We start from the raw sequence: 23,736 nt of genomic DNA, 5'->3' as shown, positions 1-23,736 counted from the left end.
CAGACTCATTATTGATCACAATAGTCATAGCAGCAGTCTCTCTCTTAATATGGTTTTATCATATTTATATGACACAGCTGTGTTGTCTTTCTCCGATCTGGGGTTTTTATCACGTAATCTACATCATTTACCTTAGATTTAATCTCATAAGGACCATGAAATTTAGCTTGTAATGGGTTCGTTTGCACTGGGAAAAGAACCAACACCTTATCTCCAGGCTTAAATGACCTCATCCTAGCTTCCTTATCATACCAAGTCTTCATCTTCTCTTGAGCTAATTTAAAATTTCCTTTGCCAAGCTACAAGCTTTATATAATCTTTCTTTAAATTAAAAAAAAACATAATCTAGCAAACTAGTGTGTACCTCTTTATTAATCCACTGTTCTTTCAACAAGGCCAAAGGTCCTCAAACTCTATGCCCAACCACAAGTTCAAAAGGACTAAAACCTAATGATTCCTGTACTGCCTCTCATACTGCAAAAAGTAGTAAATGTATACCTTCATTCCAGTCTTTTTCATTTTCCACACAATATGTCCTAATCATAGTTTTTAATGTAGAATGAAATCTCTCCAAGGCTCCTTGTGATTTTGGATGATAGGCTGATGAGATAATCTGTTTTGCTCCCAGTTTATAAACTATTTGCTGAAACAATCCAGACATACAATGACTACCTTGATCCGGTTGTATTTCCTTAGGCAACCCAAAATAAGTAAAAAAAACTATAAGACCCTTTGTCACAGTTTTGGCTGTTATATTCCTAAGAGGTACTGCCTCTGGAAACCTAGACGCTGTGCACATAATAGTTAACAAATATTGATGTCCAGGTTTAGTTTTTGGCAAAGGACCTACACAGTCTACAATGATTTTTGAGAACGGCTCACCAAGTACTGGAATTGGTTGCAGTGGGGCCACTGGAGTAACCTGATTAGGTTTACCCACAATTTGACATGTATGGGACGTTCTGCAAAATGTCGCTACACCTTGTCTTAAACTAGGCCAATAAAAATGTTTAGAAACTTTGTTCATAGTTTTCTTTACACCTAGATGACCACCCAAAGGAATACTATCAGCCATAGTTAAAACCTCATTTCGATAAACTTTAGGAACTACTACCCGATGATTAACCTCCCATTCCTCACTAGCAGGAATTGTAGGTGCTCTCCACTTTCTCATTAATAGTCCCTTTTCAAAATAATATCCCACTGGTACTTTTTCAATTTCACTATCTGAAAGAGCTTGTTCTTCTGCTATCATCTCCTTCCGAGATAAAGACAAATCTTCCTGGTCAGACTTACCACCAAAATCCTGATCAAATAACGTAGGTAAGAAAGTTTCTGATACATCCTCAAAATTCGAATCTTGAGTTGAACTGTCATGGGTAACAACCTCATCCTGTACATCAGTCTTTTTAGCCATAGCTCTTGTTACAACACAGGAAGAATCTGTGTTAGATTCCCTCTGTGGTTCCTCAGAATTTGAATTTATTTTCAAATGCACTTCAGGAAAAACTTGTCCACATGCTAAATCATTCCATAACAAAAGAGAAACATCATTCACAGTTAAACTGGATTGTAGCCCTACTTTAACAATCCCTGTAACTAATCCTGACCTTAAATTTACTCTATGCAAATGTCCTGGCATGAGGGCACTCCCAACTCCTCTTATATAATTTACCTCACAATGTCAGACTTTAGTCAGACTTCAGATTTTAGCACACTGTCTAATATTAGTGATTGAGAAGCTCCAGTATCTCTAAGTATTCTTATTGGTACTGAATTAGATCCTTCTTTCAAGGATACAAATCCTTCTGTTATAAAAGTTTCATATCCCCTCTTAACTTGGTCAGACTCTGACACATCTTCATTAATGTTTTCTAAACCCTGTGAATTTAAAGGTGTTTCAATATGCTGCACACAAGCATCTGGGTCGGCTTCTTTCTCTTTCTTTTTCAATCAAAAGCAATTAGCTATTACATGTCCAGGTTTCTTACAATAATTACAAATAATACCAAAAATGTCTTTCCTTCACATGTCTCCCTTCATCCTTACTTTTCTCACTCACTTCAGGTTTAATTTCTGGTTTACATTGACTCTCTGTGCTATTTTTCCTTTTAAAAATTTTACCTGCAGAAAATTTATTCTTATGAATTAAAGCATATTCATCAGCTAATTTAGCAATCTCCTGCAATGTAGCAATGTCCCTTTCATTTAAGTATGTTCTCACTTCAACAGGAATGCTTCTTTTAAATTCCTCCAGTAAAATCAACTCTTTTAATGTATTAAACTCCCCATTCACATTTTTAGAGGAAACCCATCTCTCAAAACACATAGATTTCTCATAGGCAAATTCTACATAAGTTTTTTCCACAGATTTCTTCAAATTTCTGTATCTTTCTCTATACGCTTCCGGAACCAACTCATATGCCTTTAATATATGCTGTTTAACAGTATCATAATCCAGTGCTTGATCAGCATTTAAAGCTGTATAAACTTGTTGTGCCTTGCCTTTAATTACACTCCGTAACATCACGCGGCCATTGCTCTTTCGGCCACTTTAAACTCAGTGCATCGGTTTCGAAATGCTGGAAATATTTGTCCACTTCAGCTTCATTAAATGGAGGAGCCAAAATAACCTCACGACTAGCAATAAACTGTTTCTTAGAACCAGAAGACTGATTTCCCATCCTTAATTTCTCCATCTCAAACTCAAATTTCCTCCGGTTTTCAGCTTCCCTTTCTTCAAATGCCCTTTTTTAATTAGCCTCTCTTTTGGCCATTTCCACTTTAAATCTTTCAAACGTCAACTGTTCAAGGTGCAACTGCATTTCCAGATTAGTCATTGGAAACCTATCTAACACCTCATCATCAAAAGTTTTCAAATTAATATAATGCTCAGCGATTTTCTTTGTATTAAAGCCTTTGTGGTATTCTTTGTAATTCCTTTAATATCCAACCTCCTCGCAATCTCCAATACCTCAGGTTTTTTTGCATTCACTAAAGACACCGAGTCAGGCATGTCCATAAACTCGTTAATATTCATTGTTGCCGAATACCACTCACACACCAATCCAACTCAAAAAAATCGGGTATTTTCCTTTTCCAAATCAGAATGGCAATTATCAGCACTTAACCTCAAAATCGGAACATCTCCTGGCTGAGCCCCCACAAATTATGTTATGTAACCAGCAACAATGAATATCAATCGAGACAGGTTATAGGAAAACAACCAAACATTTATTAAACACGGATAAACAATATAAAAACAAACAAAAACCTTAACCGGAAGTTATGCAGCCGTTCAACAAATCGTCACTTGGCACTGGTTCTTAAAGCGTTAAATGTGAAAACAGTACATAAAGTGGTAAAGTCAAATACGGTTCTTAAAATGGTAAATTCGAAAGTCCAACAGATTTATACATTCAATTGGGAGAGACTTCTCTGGAGAAGGACTTCTTCATTGACACGACTTTCCTGTTTGTTCTGACCAAAGGATTCATGATGCAGGAAATAAACGGCTTAAAACAACAGACCATAAATTCTAGAGAGCACCTTGCATGAACTACCTTGCTCTTTTGGTATGAGTTATCTTCGATGCAGGTCGCTACTCCTTCAACAAAGACTCAATAAGGTCGATCATTTATTAAGCTGCCAAACATTCCTGATTTCTCTTAGTCCTTCGGGTCCTGTACTTCGAAAAAGTCTTCACTCTCCAATACTGCTGGAAAAAGGTACATCAACACATCTAGCAAAAATTTCCAGTCCAGCACTATTGTACCTTCAAACAGAACGTAACATGCCGTTTTAAAAATGAAACTGCGTCATAAAAACAAATACGCAATAGAAACGGAGACACAGACGCACGTTCTAGCTGGAAAACTAAAAACTAAAAACTAACTGCGTCATCTGAGGTCTTCCCTTATATACCCATGGTGAAAATGTCCTCACGTGACCTCACATCGGCGGGAAAATTACATCAGGTGACCTCCAAAAGAGCATTACATCGTTCTCACAAAAAAAATCACATCTCCTTGAGGTATGTAACACCCTCCATACCCCTACCATCCAGGCTCCCATCCGAACTTCTTTTAAATGGTGAAACCGAGCTCACATTCACCACTTGTGCTGGCATCTCATTCCACACTCTCACAACCATTTCAATAAAGAGATTTTCCAAATGTTCCCATTAAATTTTCACCTTCCCCACTTACCCATGACCTCTGGTCATCATCCCACCCAACCTCAGTGGAAAAAGCTGTTTGCAATTACCCTATCTATACCGTCATAATTTTGTACACTTTTAACAAATCCTCAAGGCAATGTATAATTTCCTTGTTTATGTTTAGAGCCTTTTTTAGGTGTATAAAATGATGAGGGGCATTGATCGTGTGGATCGCCAGAGGTTTTTTCCTAGGGCTGAAATGGCTAACACGAGGGGGTATAGTTTTAAGGTGCTTTGAAATAGATACCGAGGGGATGACAGGGGTAAGTTTTTTACACAGAGAGTGCTGGGTGCGTGGAATGCACTGCCAGCTATTTGTGTGAGAGTGTTTCAGTTCCTACCAGTCATCCATGCAGCTCAGTGGGAACAGGGAATAATACGAATAGACAGAGTCAAACTGAGCCAGGTCACAGATTGGAGATGGCAGAAATTCCCATTGTTATCGAGACAGGAACAGTATCAGAGAATATGTTGGTCATTCTAGATACCAGCACTGTGCCCAGTTAGAAGATGATTTCTCTCTCGAACTTGGATTGAACCTCACTGTAATAGTGTGATGCCAGATCACACCTTGACAACTCAAGTGATCTCATCTGAAATACTGTCTTACACCCATTGATGGATTTTGTAAATATTTTTACAGGTTAAAAATGACAAGGAATTTGTCTATGGGAATCTCGAACACAGCAAGCCAGTTTTGCTGTCTCTAGCCGGATATTTAAGAAGTGGAGCAAGGGATTCACTTGATCATCCTTTGTGCTCGGACTGTGACGAGGGATTCACTCGATCATCTGACAGACTGGCACGCCCGTCATTTTACACAAGGACCTACACGTTCACCTGCTCAGTCAGTGGGAATGGATTCAGTCGGTCATCTCAACTGAAGGTACATCAGCAAGTTCACACTGGGACAAGGCCATTCACCTGTTCTGTGTGTGAGAAGGGATTCAGTCGGTCATCCCACCTGTGGACACACCAGTCGGTTCACCCTGGGCAGAGGCTGGTCAGCTGCTGAATTTGTGGGGAAGAATACACTCGGTCATCTGACCTAATGGCTCACCAGCAAGTTCACACTAGGGAGAGGTTGTACACCTGCTCGGACTGTGGGAAGGGATTTACTAAATCATCTCACCTACTGAGGCACCAGTCAGTACACACTGGGGAGAGGCCATTCACCTGCTCCGACTGTGGGAAGGGATTCACTTTGTCATCCCAACTGAAGGTACATCAGCGAGTTCACACTGGGGAGAGGCCGTTCACCTGCTCCGACTGTGGGAAGGGATTCACTTTGTCATCCCAATTGAAGGTACATCAGCGAGTTCACACTGGGGAGAGGCCGTTCACCTGCCCAGACTGTGGGAAGAGATTCACTCGGTCATCTCATCTACAGAGACACCAGCGAATTCACACTGGGGAGAGGCCATTCACCTGCACAGTGTGTGGGAAGCGATTCACTCGGCCATCCCACCTACAAGCACACTGGTCTGTTCACACTGGGGAGAGGCCGTTCACCTGCTCAATGTGTGGGAATAGATTCACTTGCTCATCCCACCTGAAGGTACATCAGCGAGTTCACACCGGGGAGAGGCCGTTTATCTGCTCAGACTGCGGGAAGGGATTCACTTGCTCATACCAACTGAAGGTGCATCAGCTAGTTCATACTGGAGAGAGGCCATTCACCTGCTCAGACTGTGGGAAGGGATTCACTTGCTCATCCCAACTGAAGGTACATCAGCGAGTTCACACTGGGGAGAGGCCATTCACTTGCTCAGTGTGTGGGAAGGGATTCACTCGATCATCCCACCTGCAAGTACACTCGTCTGTTCACACTGGGGAGAGGCCATTCACCTGCTCAAACTGCGGGAAGGGATTCACTCAGTCATCTGAACTGAAGGTACACCAGCGAGTTCACACCGGGGAACGGCCGTTCACCTGCTCGAACTGCGGGAAGGGATTCAGTCAGTCATCTGAACTGAAGGTACACCAGCGAGTTCATACTGGAGAGCGGCCATTCACCTGCTCAGACTGTGGGAAGGGATTCACTTGCTCATCCCAACTGAAGGCACATAGGCGAGTTCACACTGGGGAGAGGCCGTTCACCTGCTTGCACTGTGGGAAGGGATTTACTTCCTCATCCCAACTGAAGGTACATCAGCGAGTTCACACTGGGGAGAGGCCGTTCACCTGCTCAGACTGTGGGAAGGGATTCACTCAGTCACCCGCCCTAATGGCACACCAGCGAGTTCACAGTGGGGAGCGGCCGTACACCTGCTCTGTCTGTGGGAAGGGATTCACTCAGTCATGCACCCTACAGAGACACGAGCGAGTTCACAGTGGGGAGCGGCCGTTCACCTGCTCAGATTGTGGGAAAGGATTTACTCAGGCATCCGAACTACAGGCACACCGGTCAGTTCATACTGGGGAGTGGCCGTTCACCTGCTCAGTCTGTGGGAAGGGATTCACTTGGTCAACTGAACTACAGGCACACCAGTCAGTTCATACTGGGGAGAGGCCGTTCACCTGCTCAGTCTGTGGGAAGGGATTCACTAAGTCATATCAACTGAAGGTACATCAGCACGTTCACACTGGAGAGAGGCCGTTCACCTGCTCAGACTGTGGAAAAGGATTCACTTCGTCATCTCAACTACTGATGCACCAGCGAGTTCACACTGGAGAGAGGCCGTTCACCTGCCGAGACTGTGGGAAGGGATTCACTCGGTCATCTCATCTACAGAGACACCAGCGTGTTCACACAGGGGAGAGGCCATTCAGCTGCTCAGTGTGTGGGAAGGGATTCACTCGGTCATCGAATCTACAGAAACACCAGCGAGTTCACACCGAGTAGAGGTCGATCAGCTGCTCAGACTTTGGGAGGAGATTCTCTGAGCACTCTGCACCGAATGTGCATCATTGGGTTGACAGTGGGGAGAGGCCGTTCGACAGCTGTGAATGTGGGAAGCGATTCACTCAGTATTCTAACCTGATGTAACTCTCACTTTGACTGGCAGCTTAATATAGGGGGTGATAGCCCCCCCCCAGCCCGGCCAGTCTTAAGAAATCTTGTTTGGGTGGATGCTGCTTGATGTGTTCCCTGTTACAAATCAGTACCCTGAGAAAACAAACGGTACATAATCTGTGATTAAACGTTTGGGCTTTATAGTTTCTTACTTTGACTATAGAACGAGTAAAAAAAATAATGAAGAAGAAAGGCCCAATCTCTCCATTCATGTCTTCTCATCGCTCCCCGGCAAAAGACTGCAAAAATCTCTCTTCCAGACTCCCAAGAAAGAACAACATTTCTCTCATTGGATAGCCCTGCGTTCCAAAACCCTGTTGTCTCTAGTCGTAACCTAAACATTGCTGCTACAGAGAAACCGTTACCTCAGCAGTGATGCATTGCAGAGAGGCCATTCCATTAGCAGTGAAACCTCACAGCATGTTACACTTGTGACATAGTACTGGAATGTTTCAATAAGCTGCTTGCTGGATATTTGTCCATCACCGTTGCTGAATGCAATTTTGAGAGTGACTGTTGGTGCTGAACTCTGCAATTATTGCTGCTGCTCACCACACCCAGTCTGCACCCTGGTCACTGAGCATGGGAGGAGTTTCTTCTGCTGCATATTCACCTTTATTGGGACTGGAGTTTTATATGGACTGGAGTGGAGAGCGGCCAGTGAAGGAGTGGAGCTTTGAGGCTTTGGCTCGAGAGGTTCTGGCAGTTGGATTGTGCAATCATGTCAATCAAAATTTGAACAGCTCAGAATGCAGCTGATTGGGCAATCAAGGTCAGGGGACCAAGCAATTTGATTGGGCAATTGTAAATTGAGAAGCTCAACAAACAAGTAAAAAGAGGGGTAGCTGAAGCGGAGCGGCCAGTGAGTGAGTGGGCCAGTGAAGGAGTGGAGCTTTGAGGCTTTGGCTCGAGAGGTTTCGGCGAGAAGAGGCAGAGGACGAGCTTGCTCCCAGTAAGGTAAGGCTGGGTATGTTTCTTTAATTATTTTGATTAACTTAGGAGTTGGTAATGGAGGCAGTAGATAGGACAGTCCAGTGCTCTGATTGTAGGATGTGGGAAGTGAGGGACAGCACAATTGTCTCTGATGACTAAACCTCAGGGATCTGTACTAGGTCCAATGTTGTTTGTCATATATATTAATGATCTGGATGATGGGGTGGTAAATTGGATGAGTAAGTATTAGATGATACTGAGATAGGTGGAGTTGTGGATAATGAAGAATATTTTCAAAGCTTGCAGACAGGATTTAGACCACTTAGAAGAGTGGGCTGAAAGATGGCAGAAGGAGTTTAATGCTGATAAATGTGAGGTGCTGCATTTTGGTAGGAGTGATCAAAATAGGGCATACATGGTAAATGGTAGGGCATTGAAGAATGCAGTAGAACAGAGGGATCTAGGAGTAATGGTGCATAGTTCCCTGAAGGTGGAGTCTCGTTTGGATAGGGTGGTGAAGAAAGCTTTTGGTATGCTGGCCTTTATAAATCAGAGCATTGAGTATAGGAGTTGGGATGTAATGTTGAAATTGTACAAGGCATTGGTAAGGCCAAATTTGGAGTATTGTATACAGTTCTGATCACTGAATTATAGGAAAGATGTCAATAAAATTGAGAGAGTACAGAGGAGATTTACTAAAATGTTGCCTGGATTTCATCTCCTAAGTTACAGCAAAAGGTTGAACAAATTAGGTCTTTATTCTTTGGAGCGTAAGAATATTGGGAGTTAGGAAAAAAGTTAAAAAGCAGGACCTCAAGGGTGGTAATCTCAGGATTGCTGCCTGTGCCACGAGACAGAGAGGGTAGGAACAGGAAGTCATGGCAGTTGAATGCGTGGCTGAAGAGTTGGTGCAGGGGGCAGGGGTTCAGATTTCTGGAGCATTGGGATCTCTTCTGGGGAAGGTCTGACCTGTACAACAAGGACGGGCTGCACCTGAACTGGAAAGGAACCAATATCCTGGTGGGCAGGTTTGCTGGAGCTGTTGGGGAGGGTTTAAACTAGTTTGTCAGGGGGGTGGGAATCAGAATGTGAGTGCAGAGATGAGGGTAGAAGGACAAGGGCATGATGCTATGTGTTCTGAGTTGCTGAGGAAGGGCAGGCAGGGGACAAAACATACATGTAGCCAGTTCGAGGGGTTGAAGTGTGTCTATTTCAATGCCAGGAGTATTAGGAATAAAGGGGATGAACTTAGAAAATGGATCAGTACGTGGAACTACGATGTTGTGGCCGTTACTGAAACTTGGCTGGAGGAAGGGCAGGATTGGCTGATGCAGGTACCGGGGTTTAGGTGTTTTAAAAGGAATAGGATGGGAGGTAGAAAAGGGGGGGAGTAGCATTACTGATCAGGGATAGTATCACAGCTGTAGGAAGGGAGGTCGCTGCAGAGGGGGTGTCCACTGAGTCGGTGTGGGTGGAAGTCACAAATAGGAAGGGATCAATCACTGTGCCGGGAGTGGTCTATAGGCCCCCAAATAGCCCTCGGGACATCGAGGAGCAGATAAGCAGGCAGATTTTAGAATGGTGCAGGAAATACAGGGTTGTAGTTATGGGTGATTTCAACTTCCCTCATATTGACTGGCACCTCCTGACTGCAAGGGGGATAGATGGGGCTGAATTTGTCAGGTGTGTTCAAGAAGGATTCCTGACACAGTATGTGGACCGTTCAACGAGAGGAGAGGCCATACTGGATCTAGTTCTGGGTAATGAACCTGGTCAGGTGGCAGACATCTTGGTGGGGGAGCATTTTGGTGAGAGTGACCACAACTCCCTTAGCTTCAGCATAGCTATGGAAAAGGATAAAAACAGACAAAATGGGAAAGTGCTTAACTGGAGAAGGGCTAACTATGAATGGATGAGGCAGGAACTAGCGAGAGTAAATTGGAAACAGGTGTTGAAAGGTGAAAGCACAGAAGTAATGTGGAGGAAGTTTAGGGACCACTTGTGCTGGGTTCAGGATAGGTTTGTCCCACTGAGGCAAGGAAAAAATGGTCGGAAAAGGGAACCGTGGCTGACGAAACACGCGAGGCAACTCGTCAAGTGGAAGAAGGAAGCATATGTTAGATATAAGAAGCAGTCAGAGCCCTGTTGGCCGCTTTTCGATTGCTCCTACCTTGTTTACTTAATTGTCTCTACCAGTCTTTTTTTTTTGAAACCTTATTATAAAACTTCAATACTGCTTTACTGTGGCTGGGAAAAGAACCAAAGCGTTTGCAAAAGAAAGAGAAACAGAAGATGAATCCGCAGTCACTTTGGATTCAATCAGTGACTTACTTAAACGGCAAAAGTAGGAATTCTGTGAAGAGTTTCAACGGCTTAACAGCAAATTGGATACAATTCAGCGAACTTTATTTGAGCATGAGAACCAAATTCAGGAGAATACTGCGAAGCTAATGATACTTGAAGAGGACACTGAAGATACAATTAAACTCTGCAAAGAGTTATCTTTATCCAATGATAAAATGCTGAGAAGGATCATCAGTCTCGAAAATAAAAATAGGAGAAATAACTTGCGAATCCTGGGTCTTGAAGAATCAATTGAATGCGCTGACCCTTCGAAGTTTTTTGCAAACTTTCTGAAGCAGATTTTCCCTGCTTTATTCACATCTGAGCTGAAGCTCGATCGAGCTTCTCGCTCTCTGACTTTGAAGCCATTGTCCTTGGTGGCGAAACCCAGATCGATCAGACTAGTCTTTCATGAATTTCGTATGAAGGACCTTTTAATTCACCATACCCGGAGACAAGGAATGATCGATTTCCAAAATTGCAAGGTTAGATTTGTGGAAGACTATTCACCTGAAGTTTTGGCTGATCGCATGAAATATAAAGAAGTTATGTCGGAATTTTATAATAAAGGGTATAAACCATCTCTTCAGTTCCCCGCACGTCTGAGTATTGTTTTGAAGAACGGATTGCGAAAAAGAATAAATTCAGTTGAAGATGCAAAAGAGTTTCTGAAGGATGAATTCTAAAACTGTTATACTTCTTATTTGATCAAGTTTTTTTCTTCTGTTAATATGAATTTGAAATAAGGTTACGTTTTGGCTGTTCATATATTGTCTTTTGTCATATATTTTTTGATACTACTTTATTTTATCCCTTTTTGAGGCTTTCTTTTAATACAGCTTTCTTTGAATTTGTTTAAATTGATCCTTTCACATTTTCAAATACTAAGTTGTTTTACTTTTTATGTTGTGTGTTGGTAGGGACATAATGACATCGCAGGACTGGAGTTCTTTCTGTCAACAGGATTTTTTGGGGCCGGTACTTCTATTGGTCAGCTTTCTCGCTTTGGGTAGGGGAGGGGGTAGGGCCTATTTCTCTCTGGGAGCTGTGTTGGGTTGAATATATGATTGTTTGTTTCAATACCTTACTTTACGGTTTGCTTTCTAGTTTTAATAACTTATGGCCAGATCTTTTAATTACATGTTGATTGGTATTTAAAATGGTTCGAAATATTCACCTGTTTAGTTTGAATGTGAAAGGGTGAATCACCCCACCAAAAGGAACAAAGTGTTTGCTTATATTAAAAAAATGAAAGCACCCATTATTTTTTTTTACAAGAAACACACATACACAGCTGTGATACCTTACGTTTTTTTTACTGAGTGGAAGGGTAAGGAATTCTACTCTTCGTTTAACGCAAAATCCCGTGGAGTTTCGATTTTTTGTAGATACTACAGTTCCCTTTATTCAGCATAAAGTTGTTTCGGACCCTAATGGTCGTTTTGTTATTGTATCAGGGAGTTTAGACAGTAAGTTGATTGTTTTTGCTCATGTTTATGCCCCCAATGTAGATGATCCAGGATTTTTTGAGCGTCTATTTTCATATTTGCTAGATTTGTGTACTTACGCCCTTGTGATGGGAGGAGATTTTAACTGCTGGTTAGATCCAGTATTTGATCACTCATTTGTTAAACCAGCCACACTTAATAAATCAGCTTTGTTTATCCAATCTTTTCTAACTAAATGTGGTATAGTTGATGCTTGGCGATTTCTTCATCTGACGGACAGGGAGTATTCTTTTTTCTCTCATGTCTATCATTCTTATACCGGGATTGACTTTATTTTTATTGATAGTCAAATGATTCCATTAGTTCGATCAATTGAATATAAAGAGATTGCTATCTCTGACCACTCTCCTGTAATTCTATCTTTAAATCTTCCTGGTCCTATCCCCATGAGTAGATTTTGGCGATTTAATTCAACTCTGTTATCCGATGAGGATTTTTTAAAAAAATTATGGAGAATCAAATTACTCTTTATTTTTGAAGAAAATACGTTGGAAGAGGCGTCTAGCCTGATTATATGGGATACTTTTAAAGCGTACATCCGGTGTCAAATTATTTCTTATACTGCAAACATCATTAGAAAAGCTAACAAAGAAAGAAATGAATTAGCCAATCAGTTAAAGCAACTGGACCATAAATATGCTTCTGTACCTGATCCTGAAACATATAAGAGACGTATTGAAACTAAAACTAAATATGATCTTCTTTTAACATATCCAATTGAAAGCCAACTTTTAAAAGATAGAAGTCAACTTCATATTCACGGAGATAAAACTGGTAAGCTACTGGCTAATCAATTGAAGCCATTTTCAGCCAAGCGGCAAATTAAAGAAATACATAAAATTAATGGGGACGTGACAACTGACCACCTTGAAATTAATGAACTTTTAGAGAATTTTATTCTAAATTGTATAGATCTGACTCTGTTAATGATAATATTGCAATGAATAATTTTTTAGATCAATTAAATATTCCTAATCTTTCATTAGATGATCGTAGGCAATTGGATCAACCTATTTCCCAGGATGAAATTGCTCAGGCTATTTGAGAATTGCATTCTGGGAAATCCCCAGGACCCGGTGGATTCTCTGGAGAATTTTATTAGGCTTTTTCCTCCTTGCTTATACCACATTTATGTTCTACCCTTACAGGAAGGAAGACAACCAGAGTCTTTTTACGGAGCTTCCATTTTGCTCATTCTCAAAAAGAATATGAATCCTACTAAATGCTCTTCGTATAGACCTATCTCTTTACTCAATTTTGATACTAAAATTTTATCTAAAGTGTTGGCTTGAAGATATATCTTGCACATGCACCAGTCGTGCATGCAGCCTGGTACAGCCAATCCGATCTATTCCTTTTACTTTTTAATTTCCGTTATTTTTTGTATTTTTTTTCTCACGGTAACACGTCGAAGCTGCACGCTGTCTAACATGCTGGTAGAGAGAGTTTTCTTTGGGTTTTCTTTAGCACTGGAAATGGTTACATCCCAACATGCGAGACAGAAGCAAGGTCGCACTGTATATTTCACGGACCAGCAAACACCGGCCGGCTTAGCGAACAGAGCGATGGACACCCCAGCTGAAATCCGGAGGAAAACACACAGAGGGGGATCACAAAGTCGAGGAAAGAGGACCGGGTCGAGACAACAGAGACTTTTGGAGAAGAGGAGTTCGGTGGGTAATTCCATTCCGGCTGACCGGAAGTGCACTGAGAGCGGTAAGCGTGAAGGAGTTCGGTGCTTACTGATCTGGCTAACAACGGATAGTGCAATCCGGGGTATATTATGATTGAGGAATGTGTTTGCAGACTGGATATTGAACTTTTTACTGTTGGACTTCGGCCACATTCCACCGTGATACAACACTTGGCAGCACGGGAGGTCGTACCTGCCTGTGGCCATCGAACATGCAGCTCCTCCCGTGGAGGGTCAGACACCCTGAGCCGATAGACTGGTCCTGGAATTATTTTCCATCTGGCATAGTTTGCATTTTGGTGTTTGATTGTTGGGGTTTTTTGTATTGCTATATTTACGCTCTATTCTTGGTTGGTGCGGCTGTAACGAAACCAAATTTCCCTCGGGATTAATAAAGTATATCTATCTATCTATATCTATATTGATAGGATGCAAAACTGGGCTGAGAAGAGGCAAATGGAGTTCAACCCAGATAAGTGTGAGCTGGTTCATTGTATTAGGTCAAAGATGATGGCAGAATATAGCATTAATGGTAAGACTTGGCAGTGCGGAGGATCAGAGTCAAGTCAAGGCACTGTATATTGTCATTTCCACCATAACTGCTGGTACCATACACAGTAAAAACGAGACAATGTTTTTCAGGACCATGGTGCTACATGAACAATACAAAAATTACACTGAACTACGTAAAAAAACACAAAATTACACGAGACTCCAGACCTACTGAGGACTGCATAAGGTGCACAAAACAGTGCAGGCATTACAATAAATAATAAACAAGACAGTAGGTTGGTGTCAGTCCAGGCTCTGAGTATTGAGGAGTCTGAATACTTGGGGGGGAAAAAACTGTTACATAGACTGGTCGTGAGGGCCTGAAAACTTCGGTGCCTTTTGCCAGGTGGCAGGAGGGAGAAGAGTTTGTATGAGGGGTGCATGGGGTCCTTCACAATGCTGTTTGCTTTACGGATGCAGTGTGTGGTGTAAGTGTCTCCAATGGTGGGAAGAGAGACCCCGATGATCTTCTCAGCTGACCTCAGTATCCACTGCAGGGTCTTGCGATCCGAGATGGTTTCCGAACCAGACAGTGATGTAGCTGCTCAGGATGCTCTCGATACGTCCTCTGTAGAATGTGGTGAGGACGGAGGGTGGGAGATGGACCTTCCTCAGCCTTCACAGAAAGTAAGGACACTGCTGGGCTTTCTTTGCTATGGAGCTGGTGTTAGGGACCAGGTGAGATTCTCCGCCAGGAGAATCTTGGGGTCCGAGTCCATAGGACACTCAAAGCTGCTGCGTAGGTTGACTCTGTGGTTAAGAAGACATACGGTGCATTGGCCTTAATCAACCGTGGGATTGAATTTAAAAGGCGAAGGGTAATGTAGGACTCTGGTCAGACTGCACTTGAAGTACTATGCTCAATTCTGGTCGCTTCGTTACAGGAAGGATGTGGAAACCATAGAAAGGGTGCAGAGGGGATATACAAGGATGTTGCCGGGTCTGGGGAGCATGTCTTATGAGAATAGGTTGAGTGAACTCGGCTTTTTCTTCTTGGACCGACGGAGGATGAGAGGTGACCTGATAAGGTGTATAAGATGATGAGAGGCATTGATCGTGTGGATAGTCAGAGGCTTTTTCCCAGGGCTGAAATGGTGGCCACAAGAGGACACAGGATTAAGGTGCTGGAGATTAGGTACAGAGGAGATGTCAGGGGTAAGTTTTTTTACACAGAGAGTGGTGAGTGTGTGGAATGGGACAATAGGGTCTTCGAAGAGACTCCTGGACAGGTACATGGAGCTTAGAAAAACAGAGGGCTATGGGTAACCCTGGGTAATTTCTGAGGTAAGAACATGTTCGGCACAGCATTGTGGGCCGAAGGGCCTCTATACTGCTGCAGTTTTTCTATGTTTCTACTTTCTATTCACATTCCTCCGGGCTCACTGGACAGGAACACTGAAACACCAAGTGAGAATCAGCAGGAGGTGGCCATTCAGCCCCTCGAACCATCACCAAGATGGCGGCTGCTCTCCCATCTCAGCCACATGTTTCTGCCCGATCCTCATTTCCTCGATCCCTTCAGTCTCCACACATCTGCTGGCCTCTTTTTTTTATGTGAGGACGATACTGAGTCTTCACCGGCCTCTGTGGTGGGGATTTACAGACATTCACCACCCTCAGAATGGAGACATTTCCCCTCATCTCAGTCCCGTACAGTCCACCCCCATTTTCAGAGACTGGGATCCCTGGTTCAACCGGTAATGATGTTGTGCATTTCAATGTCTTCATCTCTCAGTCCTCGATTCTCTAAATGAAAGGGTTATCACATTTGATCTTTCTTCATATGATGACCCCACCACTCCAGGGATCAGTCTGGTGAATCTTCATTGCACTCTCCATAACAAATACTCTCTAACCTCTTTGTTAATCCTCTATGGAATTAATTTCCATCTTCTGCAGCCCCGTGTTGCCCCAACCACTCACCTCCCACCCCGTCACTATTTCCACCTTCCCACCTCCCCCTCACCTGGATCCACCTCTCACTCCCCAGCTCTTGCCCCATCCCCACCCCTCACCTCTTTTCTCGGACTATTTCCCGTCCACTCTCAGTCCAGAGGGAGGGTCTCGGCCCGAAATGTTGACGGTCCATTTCCCTCCACAGATGCTGCCCGACCCACTGAGTTCCTCCGGCAGTTTGTTCTTTGGTCTGTGTGACCCGTGTTAGTGTGGGGAGCGGGATTTTACACCATATTCCCGGTACAGTCTCAACAAAACACAAATAATTGTCACTTTGCCCGGACCATTGGCCCCGCTTGCAGGGCAACAGTCTGCCGGTGTTTGCCCCCCAATGTGGTGAATCGCCACCACCGTGGGCTCAGACATTTCCACAGATGAGCCCCTCCTGTCCCCACCGGGACAAACATCCTGTCCGCCCCCTCTCTCACCGTCTTCATCCTCTCCCTCCCCGGGGAACCGGCATCAAACCGACGGGCCGAGCGGTCTCCTCCTACCTCTCAGCGACACATCAGACTCCGGCCGCAGGAGACGCTTCACAAACGCCCCAACTTCCCTCGGAGGGAAATGGAAATAAATCAGAAAGCGGACATTTACTTTGACGGTTGTCCCGCCGTGACGGAAAGTTCGGGAGACGGAGTCAGCGGGGGTAACGCCCTCTCGGCTGGCCTGCCTCCTCTATTGGTTGGAAGCAGTGATTGACATTGCTTCCTACCAATGGGAATACAGCAGCGCCTGACTCCTGTGCTGACAGCGGTGGGGAAGGGGATGGTCACGTGATCAGTAGCCCAGCCGTTAAACCGACCAAGCTCGAGCTCACCAGCGCGCGGGGCACAAAAGGCCCCGGATGATCGGTTGAGGTGAGAAGGGGTCTCCGGGTTGGGGGTCTCACCGGGCGGCGTTTTCAACACCGACTTCGGGTAGTTGCTGTGACTCCGGACTCCGTGACCCGCAATCCCGGGACAGTCCTGCTCTCTTCCCTCAATCTCAGCCCCACCATCCGTACACGGGCCCCGGGGAGCTTCCGGCTGATGAGGGAATGGGAACCGATGGGTCTCTCAGACAGAGCTGAGCTCCAGCTGTCTAAATGCAAGGATCGGGAACTCGGAGAAAGGGAACAAAATCTTTTACATCAGCTGTTGTGAAAATCACCTTTGTTCTGCCTCCAGTCACAAACAAGAGAAAATCTGCAGATGCTGGAAATCCGAGCAACACACACAAATTGCTGGAGGAACTCAGCATTAGTACTCTTTTCCATAGATGCTGCCTGGCCTGCTGAGTTCCCCCAGCATTTTGTGTCTGTTGCTGGTTCTACTCCCTCTTGTTCTGGACTTTCTACCCGTGAGAACATGTTTTGTCCCACTCTCTCTGGGTACATAATGATATCAAACACCTTTGCCCTGGGCAACAAGTAGCTTTCACATCACAAATGTGCCAGACTCCAATGAGACAGACTACTGCCCTTCCCTTCATATTCATTGGCATTGCCATCACTGAGTTCACCACCGTCAGTCACCTGGGGGAGGGTTCAGGGGAAATATTTATGTACAATACAGAAACTGGTGTTACCTGTGTGTATTGTGGTGATGCAAAAGTTGCTGGAGAATTTACAAGTGGGAAGAAGTGGAGTGATATTTGGAAATCTGACTTTTTCAAGCATCATTTAGCAAGAGAAACACATATGGACAATGTGCAAAAGTTCTGGTGAAAAAATCCTTCATTACCCATTACAGGCCTGCTACATAGGTTGTGTGAGAGTGCAGATGAAATCAATCAAACCCAGAGGAGATCAAAGTTCTTACTGACTGTGATTTGCTAGCTGTTGAAAGGCATACCTCTCTATATAAAATTCACAGTGCACATGTTGTCACTGGGTAAAAGAATGTACAGTACAAGATTTATGTGCACACTGGTCATTACAAATTAGAAGGGACATTGGTGAGAAGGTGGGGAGACCTCCAGTGTCCCTGATGCCCTCACCTACAAGATGTACATCCAGCTGCAGCTTGTAACCCTGCACTTTATGGAGTTGGAATTTGAAGTGCATGAATTCTGGATCAGCTGGGAGTCGGAGGGGGTGATAGATATGACATGAAGAGAGGTGAGTTACACCCAAGGTGCAGGATACAGTAAACTGGGTGAGAGTCAGGAAGGGGAATGAGGTTAAATAGCCATCGCAGAGTACTCTTGTTGCCATCTTACACAACAGCAGGTGGACCACTTTAGAAACTGATGGGGGGGATTACCTGGCAGAGGAAAGTCAAAGGGGTGATAGGGGATTTGTTAGTTAGAGGAACAGAACAAGAGGGGACCAATATCCTATTGGTAAGGCTTGCTAGTGCTAGAGTTGGGGGAGTGGGATGATGTGGTTAAAATAAGTTGTGGGGGAATGGGAGCCAGACTGACAGAACAGATAGTGGAGAGGCTGAATTGAATTGACTTTATTACATACATCCTTCATATACATGAGGAGTGGAAATCTTTATGTTACATCTCTGTCTAAATGTGCAATGTGTAATTTATAGTTATTTATAATAAATAGTTTGTATATAGGACAGTCAATATAACATAGAAATGCAATTGTATCAGCATGAATTAATCAATCCGATGGCCTGGTAGAAGATGATGTCCTGGAGCCTGTTGGTCCTTTTGCTGTGGTACCGTTTCCTGGATGGTAGCAGCAGGAACAGTTTGTGGTTGTGGTGAATTGGGACTCCAATATCCTTTGGGCCCTTTTTACACACCTGTCTCTGTAAATGTCCTGAAATAGTGGGAAGTTCACATCTACAGATGCGCTGGGCTGTCCGCACCACTCTCTGCAGGTTCCTGCGATTAAGGGAAGTACAGTTCCCAGACCAGGCAGTGATACAGCCAGTCAGGATGTTCTCAGTTGTGTCCCTGTTGAAAGTCCTTAGGATTTGGGGCCCCATCCCGAACTTCTTCAACCATCTGAGGTGAAAGAGGTGCTGATGTGCTTTTTTCACAACACAGCCAGTATGTAGAGACCATGTGAGATCCTTGGTGATGTTTATGCCGAGGAACTTAAAGCTGTTCACCCTCTGAACCCCAGATCCACTGATGTCAATAGGGGTTAGCCTGTCTCCATTCCTCCTGTCGTCCACAATCAGCTCCTTTGTTTTTGTGGCAATGAGGGAGAGTTTGTTGAATAATTACTTTGGTTCTGTCTTCACTAAGGAGGACATAAATAATCTTCCGGAAATAGTAGAGGACAGAAGGTCCAGTGAGATGGAGGAACAGAGGGAAATACATGTTAGTAGGGAAGTGGTGTTAGGTAAATTGAAGGGATTAAAGGCAGATAAATCCCCAGGGCCAGATGGTCTGCATCCCAGAGTGCTTAAGGAAGTAGCCCAAGAAATAGTGGATGCATTAGTGATAATTTTTCAAAACTCTTTAGATTCTCGACTAGTTCCTGAGGATTGGAAAGTGACTAATGTAACCCTACTTTTTAAAAAAGAGGGAGAGAGAAACCAGGGAATTATAGACTGGTTCTCCTAACGTCGGTGGTGGGGAAACTGCTGGAGTCAGTTATCAAAGATGTGATAACAGCACATTTGGAAAGCGGTGAAATCATCGGACAAAGTCAGCATGGATTTGTGAAAGGAAAATCATGTCTGATGAATGTCATAGAATTTTTTGAGGATGTAACTAGTAGAGTGGATAGGGCAGAACCAGTGGATGTGGTATATTTGGATTTTCAAAAGGCTTTTGACAAGGTCCCACACAGGAGATTGGTGTGTAAACTTAAAGCACAGGGTATTGGGAGTAAGGTATTGATGTGGATAGAGAATTGGTTGGCAGACAGGAAGCAAAGAGTGGGAATAAATGGGACCTTTTCGGAATGGCAGGCAGTGACTAGTAGGGTACCGCAAGGCTCAGTGCTGGGACCCCAGTTGTTTACAATATATATTAATGACTTAGACAAGGGAATTAAATGCAGCATCTCCAAGTTTACGGATGACACGAAGCTGGGCAGCAGTGTTAGCTGTGAGGAGGATGCTAAGAGGATGCAGGGTGACTTGGATAGGTTAGGTGAGTGGGCAAATTCATGGCAGATGAAATTTAATGTGGATAAATGTGAAGTTATCCAATTTGGTGGCAAAAACAGGAAAACAGATTATTATCTGAATGGTGGCCGATTAGGAAAAGGGGAGGTGCAACGAGACCTGGGTGTCATTATACACCAGTCATTGAAAGTGGGCATGCAGGTACAGCAGGTGGTGAAAAAGGCGAATGGTATGCTGGCATTTATAGCAAGAGGATTCGAGTACAGGAGCAGGGAGGTACTACTGCAGTTGTACAAGGCCTTGGTGAGACTACACCTGGAGTATTGTGTGCAGTTTTGGTCCCCTAATCTGAGGAAAGACTTCCTTGCCATAGAGGGAGTACAAAGAAGGTTCACCACATTGATTCCTGGGATGGCATGACTTTCATATTATGAAAGACTGGATGAACTAGGCTTATACTCATTGGAATTTAGAAGATTGAGGGGGGATCTGATTGAAACGTATAAAATCCTAAAGGGATTGGACAGGCTGGATGCAGGAAGATTGTTCCCGATGTTGGGGAAGTCCAGAATGAGGGGTCACAGTTTGAGGATAAAGGGGAAGCCTTTTAGGACCGAGATGAGGAAAATCTTCTTCACACAGAGAGTGGTGAATCTGTGGAATTCTCTGCCACAGGAAACAGTTGAGGCCAGTTCATTGGCTATATTTAAGAGGGAGTTAGATATGGCCCTTGTGGCTAGGGGGATCAGGGGGAATGGAGGGAAGGCTGGTGCAGGGTTCTGAGTTGGATGATCAGCCATGATCATACTGAATGACAGCACAGGCTCGAAGGGCTGAATGGCCTACTCCTGCACCTATTTTCTATGTTTCTATGTTTGACACCAGTCAGATGTTGTTTAGACCTCAGATAGAGTCAGCGATGAAATGGTTGAGTATGGTGCGATGAATGTGCTGAGCTATGTACATCACAATGCAAGAAGCATCGTAGGAAAGCCAGATGAGCTCAGGACGGGGAATTATCATATTGTACCTTGGTTTTCAAGAGATATTGAGGCCCCGAATATTTTGTTCCTCTAAATACCTCAGACTGTTGGGTGCTACCAAGACTCATTAATGACTACAATATCATAATTCCACCCCCTGAGCTCATCTGACTTTTTTTAATCATCTTCTGTTGGTTTCTAAAATCTTCCCAGCAGTTTTTGCTCTTTTGTTTGCCCTCTCTTTGGGTTTTATATTGGCATTGGCTTCTCATTTCATCCACAGTTGTGTCCTCCTGCCTTTCCAATGCTTCCACTTCTTTGGGATGTATCCCGAATTGTTCCCAGAAACTCCAGCCATTGCTGCTCCATTGTCACTCCTACCTTTTCCCTTCCAACCAAGTTTGGCCAGCTTCTCTGTCATAGAAACATGGAGAAGTTCAGTATGGAAACAGGGTATTTGGCCCATCAAGTCAATTCCGAATAAATATTTAAGCTGTCCAATGCAACTACCTTGCCTCTGTTGTATTTAAGTATAAACTTTGCTAGGGTGTCCCATTTTCTTGGAGAGCAGCACAGCCTGGATGTTGGGCAGGACGCCACCCTGGGTGGTAGTAACCCCTCCCAGCAGTTTATTGAGCTCCTCGTCGTTGCAGATAGCGAGCTGTAGGTGGCGGGGAATGATCCTGGTCTTCTTATTGTCTCGAGCAGCGTTGCCTGCCACCTCCAGAATTTCAGCCGTCAGGTATTCTAGCACTGCCGCTAGGTAGACAAGCATGGCATAGTGACCCTTCCGTAGGAGCCGATGGATGCGCCCCACAGAAAACTGCAAACCAGCCCGAGAAGAGCGAGTCATGCCATGACCTGACATGATCAAAGAGCTCCTTCACGCCCGAAACGAGAATGAATGCAACTACCTGCACTGGGACCATCGCCCTCCATTCCCCTACCATCCAGGCTCCCAAACAAACTTCTTTTAAATGGTGAAACCCAGCTCATATTCACCACTTCTGCTGGTGTTTCATTCCACACTCTCACGACCATAGCAGTGAAGAGCTTTTCCAAATATTGCTGCTAAATTTTCACCTTCCCCACTTACCCATGACCTCTAGTTGTCATCCCACCCAACCTCAGTGGAAAAAGCTGCTTGCATTTACCCTATCTATACCCTCATAATTTTGTATACTTCCGACAAATCTTCAAAGCAATGTATAATTTCCTTGTTTATGTTTAGAGCCCTTTTTAGTGTATAAGATGTTGAGGGGCATTGATCATGTGGATAGTCAGAGGTTTTTCTTCACAGCGCTGAAATGACTAATATGAGGGGACATAGTTTTAAGGTGCTTGGAAATAGGGACCAAGGGGATGTCAGGGGTAAGTTTTTTTACACAGAGAGTGGTGGGTGCGTGGAATGCACTGCCGGATATTTATGTGAGAGTGTTTCAGTTCCTGTGGGGCCAGTCGCCCATGCAGCTCAGTGCGAACAGGGAATAATACCAATGGAGAGAGTCAAACTGAGCCAGGTCACAGACTGGAGATGGCAGAAATGCCCCATTCTTATAGAGACAGGAAGAGCATCAGAGAGTTTGATGGTCACTCCAGATAGCAGCACTGTGCCCAGTTAGAAGATGATTTCTCTCTCCGACTTGGGTTGAACTTCACTGGAACAGTGTGATGCCAGATCACACCTTGATAACTCAAGTGATCTCATCTGAAATGTTGTCGTACACCCATTGATGGATTTTGTAAATCTTTTTACAGGTCAAAAATGAGAAGGAATTCGTCTCCGGGAATCTCAAACACAACACGCCACTTTTGCTGTCTCTGTCCAGATATTTAAGAAGTGGAGCAAGGGATTCACTCGATCATCCTTCCTGCACAGACTATGGGGAGGAATTCACTCGATCATCTGACCGACTGTCATGCTCATCATTTTACACGGGGGGAGCCCATTCATCTGGTCAGACAGTGGGAATGGATTCACTCCGTCATCTCAACTGAAGGTACATCAGCAAGTTCACACCGGGACAAGGCCATTCAACTGTTGTGTGTGTGAGAAAGGATTCAGTCGGTCTTCCCACCTGTGGACACACCAGTCAGTTTACACTGGGCAGAGGTTGGTCATCTGCTGAACCTGCGGGGAAGGATTCACTTGGTTATCTGACCTAATGGCTCACCAGCGAGTTCACACCGGGGAGCAGCCGTCCACCTGCTCAGACTGTGGGAAGGGATTCACTATGTCATCTCAGTTACTGAGACACCAGTCAGTTCACTCTGAGGAGAGGCCATTCACCTGCTCGGACTGTGGGAAGGGATTCACTTGCTCATTTAATCTGAAGGTACATCAGCGAGTACACACTGGAGAGAGGCCGTTCAGCTGCTCAGACTGTGGGAAGGAATTCACACAGTTAGCTAACCTACAAGCACACCAGTCAGTTCACACTGGGGAGCAGCCGTTCACCTGCTCAGTTTGTGGGAGGGGATTCAGACAGTCATCCCAACTGAAGGTACATC

The 23,736-nt window shown here is 44.2% G+C and overlaps 3 protein-coding genes across 5 annotated transcripts in view; 2 read left to right on the top strand and 1 right to left on the bottom strand.

The window, feature by feature from the left end:
- The window catches only part of LOC140208596 (uncharacterized), a 587,054-nt gene that overhangs the window by 419,660 nt on the left and 143,658 nt on the right, over positions 1–23,736 (top strand). The window lies entirely within an intron of this gene.
- Positions 1–23,736, bottom strand: part of LOC140207852 (uncharacterized) — a 74,149-nt gene that overhangs the window by 6,553 nt on the left and 43,860 nt on the right. Inside the window, 1 exon segment of the mRNA XM_072276403.1 lies at positions 21,800–22,048. Within this exon segment, the coding sequence (XP_072132504.1) occupies positions 21,800–22,048 (249 nt within the window).
- LOC140208592 (uncharacterized) lies at positions 4,867–23,357 on the top strand. Of its 3 annotated transcripts, none has more exons than XM_072277373.1 (2): positions 4,867–8,192; positions 22,984–23,357. In XM_072277373.1, exon 1 carries the CDS (start codon positions 5,271–5,273, stop codon positions 7,062–7,064), a length of 1,794 nt encoding a protein of 597 aa, XP_072133474.1. In that variant the 5' UTR covers positions 4,867–5,270; the 3' UTR covers positions 7,065–8,192; positions 22,984–23,357. The 3 variants fall into 3 exon arrangements, with proteins under 3 accessions (XP_072133474.1, XP_072133472.1, XP_072133471.1); XM_072277371.1 differs by lacking the exon at positions 22,984–23,357 and adding an exon at positions 13,487–14,141; XM_072277370.1 differs by lacking the exon at positions 22,984–23,357 and adding an exon at positions 13,168–14,141.

This window comes from Mobula birostris, chromosome 13 (genome assembly GCF_030028105.1).
Source record: "Mobula birostris isolate sMobBir1 chromosome 13, sMobBir1.hap1, whole genome shotgun sequence".
NCBI classification, from domain to species: domain Eukaryota; kingdom Metazoa; phylum Chordata; class Chondrichthyes; order Myliobatiformes; family Myliobatidae; genus Mobula; species Mobula birostris.
This window is presented reverse-complemented; position numbering and strand designations above follow the sequence as displayed.

Bases quoted from the DNA above. Each gene is read 5' to 3' on its own strand.
- LOC140208592 (XM_072277373.1), top strand. From the start codon at position 5,271: ATGGCTCACCAGCAAGTTCACACTAGGGAGAGGTTGTACACCTGCTCG.